Genomic DNA, 9,624 nt, shown 5'->3' with positions numbered 1-9,624 from the left:
TATCTTAAAGTGATCTTAAAGTAGTCTTCTAAAATGGAAAAGCAGTAAAAGTGTTTGCCACTGGCATGCCATCAGTCAGAATCTGTTTGAAAGCTAGTGGCTTACTTAGGTCTTTACCAACTCCTCCAGTATTTATAAAACTTCCATCAAGTACCGAGATAGAAGCAGGAGGAAAGAGATCAGAGTTGTTACATAAATTGAGTACTTGAATATGGCTAGCCTGCTGGAGAATTTGGTTACCTTGAAAACAAGTCCATGTAGGTGGGAAGTTATGTCTAATTGTAAATAATCTTTACTGCTAAAATCAAAAGATTATGTGTACTTTGCATCTCAGTGGAAACACTTCAAAGGAAAAGGAGTTTTCAGTAAGTTTGAAGCATCCTGTTTTCAGTAACAGGAGGGGGAGCCCTCTGACAAATGCAGTCTTTGTAAGCTGCACTCGTAATGAGCTATTGTGAAGCACCCATTGAATGGTTGTAAAAATACTACTAGGTGAATATCTAGATGGCTATAGCAGTAGACAACACTTTGTATTAATTTTCTATTTGCAATTCCAATGTACATTTTACTCATGTTACAGTAACTACAAGTTTGACAAGACTGTATTGTGACTGTTCCCTTTTTAATCTTTCTGCCCATTAATAGATTATTTGGAGAATAGGAACTGAAGTTCTGTGCCATCATTCCCAAAGCAGCATGAAAGAGTTCAACTCTTTCATGGAACAGATGAAAACTTTAGGAGTAAAAAGGTATTTGAAGGTGAGCGTACCTAATGCTGTCTTGATGATTTTCCACATGTTACCTAACACTTGAGTATCAGTTTCGGAATCTCTCTCTTGAAGTGTATTGTGGAAATCGGTGTCAAAAATGATAGTACATCTGAGTTACCAATGGCATGGTCATTTAAGGGTTATTCTCTACCTAACCATCTCTTATTTGGTCTGTATATTTTATCACAGATGTGTATTGTCAGTCCTTGGAAGTGCCTAGGTCCTTTAAATAATCTTTTAATTTAAAACAGTTAAATTATTTTGTGCATGTCCCGGTAATGTCTAATTACACATTAATACCTGCCAAGTTTTGTTTCTGGCCTTTAATTTGGCCACTGTGCTCCTAATTAAACAGTTGTACTTAGATTTTGCCTTTGCTATCAGCTCACTTTCCAAGTGATAAAGCTCCAAGCTTATAGAACAATAGGCCTTCTACTGTGGACCCATATGTCACCCAGCTGTAGTTTTTTCTTCCTGTGGTGGCTCATTCAAACCTATATTGTTCTGGTTTCCTTGTGGTGATGCTTCTGTCTCATTCTGTTGTTTTTGTTCAAGGCCTTCAACAGAAGCTCTATACAAGAGTTTAATAGAGCTAACTGAAGGTTAGACTTTTATCCAGTGCTTAATCAGCATGATAGGATGGTAGAGCATACCTCCTTCAGGTGTTCTGCAGTTGAATAGCCAAGTGAAAAATCAGCAAATGTAACCCAGCCGGATTTCCTCGGGTCATTTCTGGACCTTCTTAAATAGTTACAGCACTTGTTAATGACAAGTAGGTTTTTGAGACGACTGCTTTCTGCTGCCTTGATGAGTACCACTGCGTGTCTGTCATCTGGTGGGTGACTTTCTCCCCCACAGATTTCAAGAGCTTCAGCTCTTTCCCGTCCCAGGGATACATCTTTGTATATTAGGTATGCTATTGGTTACTAATGCTTCTCCAGCATCTTCAGAGAGTAATATTACTTATTTTCTTGGCTCATCTCCCTGCCCCCAGTGACACTTGTATTCTCCTATTCCTGCATTTTTCTCACAAATTCCTTGTAAAGATTCTGTTTGGAGAAAAGATGTGTAAAATGCTCTTCTAATTAAAATGCTAACAGTGTTTGCAATATTTTATATGCATGTCACTAATAAGTCTCTTCTTTCCCTGCACATCTGTGTAGAACTTTGCTGTATTGCTGAGATTCCCTCCATTTATGGTGTGAAACACTGTGGTATTTGAATTGCAGGTTTGCTTAGAGCATACCTTTCGTCTCCTTTGTAACGGACTAATAGATGAAGCTTACCAAAACCTGTCCTTGGCAGAAAGCTGGAGGTATGGAGAACAAACAGTCATTCAGGATAAAGAAATGAAACTGATTCAGGCTTACAGGGGACTCTTGGACTACTATCGCTGGTCTAAGCAGAAGAACATCCTGTTGGAGCAAGGTAAGTCCTTGTGTTGTTTTTGTATTGAATGGTAAACTTCAGCTTGCTTGCTCTTGCAGACACCATGGTTTGCAGTGACACCTTTCCCATGCGGGCTGCTCTTTTGCCTTGATCTGCTTATGAAGGCACTAGAGGGAAATACTAGACTTTGAAATGTGATGTTATGGATAGTACATAATTGCATATCACCAATGGTGGTAGTACCAAAATGGCACACTGCCCTGCACTTTCTGAAGCCTCCTGAAGTGCTATTCTGAAACTTTTTTACCCCAGAACCAGACTTTTTTTTATATCCAGGCAGCATCACCTAAAACAATGATCAAAGGTAAGTGTTCACCTATAGCAGTGGCTCCTTTATAGGTACATAAGTGATTGACTGCTGCTAGAATTTTTGAGTGCTAGCAAAAGCCCCCAAAGCTTTTAATTTGAGTGTTTGAGATGCATAAATTGCTACTTGTGTGCAGTGTCTAATTCTGTCTGTACCTGCTGGCTGTGTGTTATCAGTTACATTGGATCTCTGTTTGTTTCCATGAAAACTAAGTATTGAATTTGGTTAATGAGCTTTGTGCTGGTAGTGTCTTGTCTTGCGATACTATTGATCACACCCCATTAGTTGAAATTGGGTGATAATAAATTGTAATGAAGAGCAGTGAAAACTTCTTGTTCCAATACTGGGGAAATTAAGGCCTCTTTTCTGAAAGCTCTCTGATCGGAGTCCTTGCTTAGCAAAATGTGTGTCATCTTCAAGATCTCTTTTGATTAGCAAAGCTAACTTTGTGTCATTCTTTCATATTTTGGTAGGTCAGGATGGATTTGAAGACTTGTCTGTTGAACAGGAAATGCACAGTTGCTTTCGGAAGGCAGTAGTGAACTTAAAGGAGATTATTAAAATACCTGGAGTCTGGGATCAGTTTGTGAAATGTTATGTGGATGTAAGGGCGTGTGTTACAGATATCTTCCTTCTGTGTTTCCCTGTCTAATTTTCATTAAGATGTCTGTCTGCAGCTTTTTTATATGTGTGTGGGTGACCACAAAGTATTTGAGAAGCAGCACATTTATATGTGTATCTCACTGGCTTTGATTTAGGGCACAGCTTACTCCTAGTAGAACTGCAGAGCCTGCACAGAGTACAAAAAGGACTTTGTCTGTGCATAGCCAAGAAAAAGAAATAGACAAACAGTTTGCATATTTTGTTTTCATGGTGCTAGTACAGAAATTAGAGCACAGCTGCTTTGTTTAAATTCCTGAAAGCAAGTTCTCTCTTTCTGGCAGGGCAGTCTTTTCCTGGATACACTAAATGTTAAAGACAGAACATGCAGTCCCTCTGTGGATTTTTTTTAGGTTTTTCAATTTATTTTTTTTAATATTTGCTTAGAATTTGTGGGTAAGAAATAAAGTTAATCTTAAAATCTCCATTAAATTATTTACTTTTTGCAAGTGCTGATAAGCTGTGACTTCTCTAAGCACATCTTATGGAATTTTGCTTGGTGCTGGCAGCTGCCAAGTTCTCTCACTGAGTTCTTTCTTTAAAGACATGGCAAGCTGCTTCAGTACCTCTTTCCAGTGCACAAGTGCTGGTAATTCTTTTGACAATTAAATAAGTGTTAAAGGAATTTTCTCCTGTAGTGGCTTCTATGTGTAAATTTTCTGTCTATCTGTGTTAAGAGAGTAGCCAGTAAAATGAAAATATGCTAGTGTTAGTCTTAGCTAACCTGCTGCACTCTTAGATACAGACTGTGCCATTGGATAGTTCTGTGGCAGCGCAAAATTAGTTGTAAGAGTTTGGTTGCTAATATGTGGCAAACTACTGACAGACTTAAATTCTCTTAGTTGTTGGAGTTCTATGGAGACCATAACGAAGCCCGCCAAGTATTAAATGAATACGCCTACAACTCAAAGTTTCCGGCTAATCCCAATGCTCATGTTTACCTCTATCAGTTCCTGAAGAGACATGGTGAATCAAAGAAATCACTCATCTCTGCGCTCAAGGTGTGTGTTATATAGTAGATACAGTCTGTGGTCATTCATCTTGCACGGTGGTCTGACAATTTGGTTCAGCTAAACTCCTGTTACGTTATTTACCCTGTTGTATTCTTCTGTGGGAAGCACAGGGTTAGAGGAAAGTTAGTGGGAGGGATACTAATGGGTGGAGCAAACAGGATGCTTTGAGGTCAAGTCCTTGTTTTGCCTTTAACTGATACATTGTACAACTTCAAGTCAGTAACCAAGCTCAGAGAATGGGTTTACATGGTTCTGGAAGCCTATATAAGCAGTCTTGTGCATAACGTGTGTTGATTTCTGTTGCCGTTTCATCTTTACAATATTGAAGAAATGATAGATGCTTGCTCTTTCCCATATTGATCCTGTTTAGCGATTAGCTTCTCTGCTTGTTCTCAATGAGCTGTGGATTTAAGCTAAAATATAAGTGAATTTCTGCTGGTTGTTGGCAGACAAGGCCTTGCTGTATTAAGCTTTTGTGTAGTTGCTTTTAAATTTCTGCTTTCTTTGTCCTTGCTCATTGATCTTGGTGGTTTCTTGCAGTGTTCTGCAATCAGTTTTGCCACTTGATGGCACTAGTGTGCTTTCGTTAAGGCAGATGTTTTAGAGCATGATTAGCAAAGTTTAGACTTTTAAACTGTAGCATATGTGTATAAAACTGTCTTCTCGTGGTTTTATACACTAACCTCTTACAAGATCGTGACAAATCAAAGAGCTGCTCTGATAGTTCTAGAAACTCTGATCCAATGGACAGAGCAGTGAACAGGGGAGTGCAAACTGGCCTAAGAAGGAAATGGTGGTGCTTTCTAGAAAGGGGACACTCCATATGGATTTGGGCTGTTCCTTGAGTTATATTTGTCACGTGCAATGTTTTTCAGCAGCCATCACAGTATTTCATCTGTAGCGGCACAGATGTGCAAAATGGATATAGATATTCTTTGTAACAAGTCACTAAGATGCCAGTTTGCTTATTTTTCTGATTAAAACACCCAAAACTCTGAAACCTGTGTTTCTCTTGATCTGGTAGAAGTCTTCAAAAGTTTCCACATTATTTTAATGTGTCTGGGTTTTGTGGTTCTATTTTTATTTTTTCAGATCTTGCATGACATTGCTCCTTCTCATGAACTAATGATAGATTTTAATACCATGCTTCAAAAATCAAGTAAGTTTTTAAATATCTTTTCTGTTTTCCTTTGTTAATCTAGAATAATATTTTAAAATTGTTCTGCAGCCTTCTTTCTGCTTTTTGAAGTAGTTTTGTTTGTTACGAAAAAAACCCAAAACCCTAACTTTCCAGTCACAGGAACTTTTAAGTTGGATATGTGAGCAGGCATTTACAAACTCTGTAGACAAGTGCCTGTCTCATTTTAAAGGCTGATCAAAGCCAGGATCTCAAAAATAACTTTTTTTTTTTTTGAGGTACCCTACTCTGATTGCCAGGGTGTCTATTCTTTTTTGGGGTTCTCTGATGTATTTGTTTATTATTTCTTTTTTGGAGGAATTGAGATGGATCTATGCTTTAGTTGATTTTTATTGATCAATGAACAAAATCTTCCTTTTCTTCAAGGGAGTTTTGTCTTCAAGCTGGTAGAAAAGTCTTCCAATTTGGAGACTGTTTTTTCCATGCTGATCAATTGTATTCCAAGCTGTCTGTCTTCTTACGCTTGGTATGTTCAGGCAGGTCAGCAAATTAGTGAAATGTCCTTGAATCGAGATTGTTCCCTCTTCTTTTCTTCTTTGGGAGGGGGAAAAAAACAAGTCTTGGCTGAAACCTCCCTTTTTCTGTTCATGCATGGCACGTCTGTTAACTTTTCGTAGCTAATGAGGACAATCTGATTATTTTTGAAGAAAATTATACTGATAAACATAACTTTTCCCACATTTACCTGCTTTGGCAGGTCAAGTGTTGGTTTAAGAGCTCTGCTGATACCCAGACATTTCACATCAGCAGTACTGGTTTTCATATTAGTCCCAAAATAGATTTTATTTTGTGTTTTTTTGGTGGTATCTTGAAAGTTGAAGTGTTTCAGAGGCACTGTGTTCCCTTCACATGGAAAGAACATGTTGAACAATGGTGCCCGTTGGAGGCTCTGATTTAGTGAGCTTTGGAAACAGCAACTGGTGTAAACAAGGCAGCATGGGATAAGTGAGGAGTTCTGTGTATGCCTCTTTACCCATCAGTTTTTGAGCAGGAGGGGAGTAGGGACAGAGTGTCTCAGGTATCAGTTGTGTTCTGGAGCCAGGAAATATTCCTTAACTTCATCTCTTGGAAGAGGTAGAAGGCAGTGGGGGAAACCCTCAGTGACAGGGAAAGTAGCAGCCTGTGGGGAGGCAGGATGGAGAACTATATTTCACTTGTTGCTTACTAATGAGCTCAACCTTATCTAGTTAATTCATTAATCAACCTAATCTTTCTCCAGAGAAAAGAAAAAAACGTCGACTGGGGCTGGAAGTTATTTTCGCTGCCTTGGATTATGCTGGCTGTAAGGAAAATGCAAAAGCATGGAGCTGTTTGGCAAGACAGGTGAAACAAATTGTAATGTAAGTAACTCTGATACCATGTGCTAAAAACAAATGTCTCAAGTCTCCACCTTGGGCATTTGACAAAGTTATGGTGTTTAGCCTTTGTCTTCTGTGCTGGTCAATGGAATTGTCCTCTGGCCTACCCTGAGTTCTGTGGCAGTGCTTGCCTGCAGTGTGCTTTCATTGAGAAGAAAGAATAAGTTATTATTGAAGACAATTCCAAATTTCAGTATTATCATTGCCTGAAAAAAGTGGGGTGTTTTTTTTACCAAGTTACATGGTTATGCAGAAAGTTATTCAGATGGGTAACATTTGCTGCCCATCACTAATCTCCCGTTTTTGGGAGGAGAAAACAAAAGTTGTTGGATCTTCTGCTCTGTTACTATGCTTGCATTATTTGAAGCTGGTTTGAGAATCGCAGGGCTGCAACAGGGGCATGGCTGGTACTGTACAAACAGGTTTGTTGTGTGATGGCAGTAGCTGTTACAGAATGCACCCAGGGTATTCTTAAAAGCTGAGCTAACATGCCGGGGGATTGATGTGTCCTCACAAACACTGACAGGCATGGCCTCAGAGTTCAGAAGAAGCCATCTCAGGCAATTTGTGCCCAGAAGGCCTTTAATGTCTAGACTTTGTGTTGTATTTTTTAAGCCCTATATATCTACAGCAAATTTATTCAGTACTTAATTTGACCTGTTTTGCTGTTTTATTGCACCTACACAGCATCTGCTGTTAAGGTCCAGAAGCTAGCAGATTAAAGCTAGGAATGTTGTTGCATAGAGTTAGTAAAAATGGTATGATACTCTAACTTTGCCTGCATTTTTGGATTTGAAGACACAACTTCAGAGTATCTTGAAATATACTGGGCATCTTGGTCATTTTATGGGAATATCACTTAACTGTTGTCAGTAGCTTCTACTTGTGCAATGCTTGGTTTAAGGTCTTTATTGCATAACTGTTATTGGGATAAGTATTCAGGATAGGTTAGTCTTTGAGTATGCGTAGAGTAAAACAAATCTTTTCTAAAAACAAACCAACCCCTTCATACTACTAATTTGTTGACAAACTTGAAGAAACTTTCTTATTACTATTGACAAACTGGCACACAAGTCAAAGGCTTGCTTCATTTCACACTGTAATCTGTGTTATTGCCAAGTCTAAATAAGACTGTTGGAGTTCACCTCCTACCTCACTAGTGTTGCCAGGGATTTAAAAAAAAGGTTATTTCTGTTTAGATTAGTGTTCCAGTCTGCAGTGTAAGGTCAATTGTGTCTATGCTAGCAATCTAGGAGACTTGTAGCAAGTTGATTATAAAATTCAGTGCCTCCTAATCATCTTTTCTTCCCAATTTAAGGTTTTCTGTAACTTTTTTTTTCTAGCTCTGAGAAGCATCTTGACTGGATCAAGGTAGAGTGGAAATCCAGGAAGGACTGGTGGCCAGCCTTCCATTTTAGCCGTTACTTGGCAAAAAGGAATTGGCAGGAAAATGAAAGCCTTTCATATGAAAAAGCTCTGGTGGCTGGAATCTTACTGGGAAAGGGTAATACTAAATGTTTTTTCCTTTTCACTACATAGAACAGAAATGTCTAGCTTCTAGTCCTAATGAGATGTAGCTGATCTGCTCCCTGGAAGAAATGCAGTTTCTTTCTTCTAGGAAAGATTGTTGTCTTTGAAGCGGAAAATGTTTAAATTGGTTTGATATTTATCAGTGAGGAATATTTTGCATAACTTGTCTTATCCTGGTTTAGAATTCTGTTTTATCTGGCCTTGTTGAGCAGTCACAATACTATTTAGCTTGTTGTTTAACCTTCAGAGCACAATTTCAGAAATGCACAACATGCTCCTGAATGAATTTTGTGAGGACTGCAAAGAGTTTGCTTGCTGGATATCAGTCGAGGCAGTGTCTCAGCAAAAACTGGGGAGCAACGTGTCCTTTTAAGGACTATGGGGGTGTTGTAATGCAGGAAAGAGGAGGAGGAGAAGGGGGTCTTGAGGAAAAACCATCAGCAGTTTGGTAAGAAGGTGAAGAATATGACCAATTTAGTAGCATTCTTTGAAATGCTTTCAATTCAAGTGGAATATCAGGCCAAGAAGCAGCTGCTAAATTGAGAAAGAATATGGTGTGGAGACCACGGCTCATATACAAGTTTGGACTTAGGGTTGATAGGCAACTTGTTTGTTGTCAGATTTTCTGTAACTTCTGGACTTCGTAAAACAATTTAATGTTGAAAGTTGTCTCTTTTTTTTTTTTTTCCTTTCAGTAATACATTATACAATGTCTCCCAGCTTTTATTACCGGATGGCTAATCAAATTATTCCAGCTCTAATTTTCTTTAATGGGTGCTTATTGGTGTCACTGAGCAGCCTCTGTTTTCCTTATCCATATTTATGAAATCAATGCTGCTTTACGCTTTTGAGATTTTACTTCTAATCTATTTGAAGAGTAAAAACAAAAGAAAATATTTTGCAAGGCATAGCATGTGCCTATATGTGGAATGTTTACTGGGTCAAAATCAGGATTGATTATTTAATGCTGCAGTTAGGTATCTAATGTGCATGTCTTGGATTATTTTATTACCTTTCATTACTGAAAACTTTCTTAGATGTTTGCATGTTATTTGAATAGTGAAAGTGTTTGGTATTTGCTTGTAATGTGGTGTAACTTATATTGCTTTTTCTTTTTTTTTTTCCTTAGATTGCAAATACTTTAAATATGTATCACACCAAGGCTGTAAAGCTCAGGCGAAAAGGTTTCGGATACTGAAGAAATTTGTGAATAAGCACAATCCTGTCTACCTGAGAATATCTGGTTCTTCAGATTCCTCTGTACAACCTTGATTAGAACGTGTCCTTAAGGTTCTTGTTTTTTTTTTTTTAATGTCTGTGAAACTGACTTATGTATTGG

At 38.3% G+C, this 9,624-nt stretch overlaps 1 protein-coding gene across 1 annotated transcript in view; it reads left to right on the top strand.

The window, feature by feature from the left end:
* The window catches only part of TAF1A (TATA box binding protein (TBP)-associated factor, RNA polymerase I, A, 48kDa), a 10,333-nt gene extending 709 nt beyond the window's left edge, over positions 1-9,624 (top strand). Inside the window, exons 2-9 of the mRNA XM_010080319.1 lie at positions 646-759; positions 2,000-2,198; positions 3,000-3,130; positions 4,029-4,187; positions 5,292-5,358; positions 6,617-6,737; positions 8,099-8,259; positions 9,415-9,624. Of these exons, the coding sequence (XP_010078621.1) occupies positions 646-759; positions 2,000-2,198; positions 3,000-3,130; positions 4,029-4,187; positions 5,292-5,358; positions 6,617-6,737; positions 8,099-8,259; positions 9,415-9,557 (1,095 nt within the window). The 3' untranslated portion in view covers positions 9,558-9,624. The remainder of the gene's footprint in view (positions 1-645; positions 760-1,999; positions 2,199-2,999; positions 3,131-4,028; positions 4,188-5,291; positions 5,359-6,616; positions 6,738-8,098; positions 8,260-9,414) is intronic.

Source organism: Pterocles gutturalis, unplaced genomic scaffold (assembly GCF_000699245.1).
Source record: "Pterocles gutturalis isolate BGI_N339 unplaced genomic scaffold, ASM69924v1 scaffold9314, whole genome shotgun sequence".
Classification (NCBI taxonomy): Eukaryota; Metazoa; Chordata; class Aves; order Pterocliformes; family Pteroclidae; genus Pterocles; species Pterocles gutturalis.
This window is presented reverse-complemented; position numbering and strand designations above follow the sequence as displayed.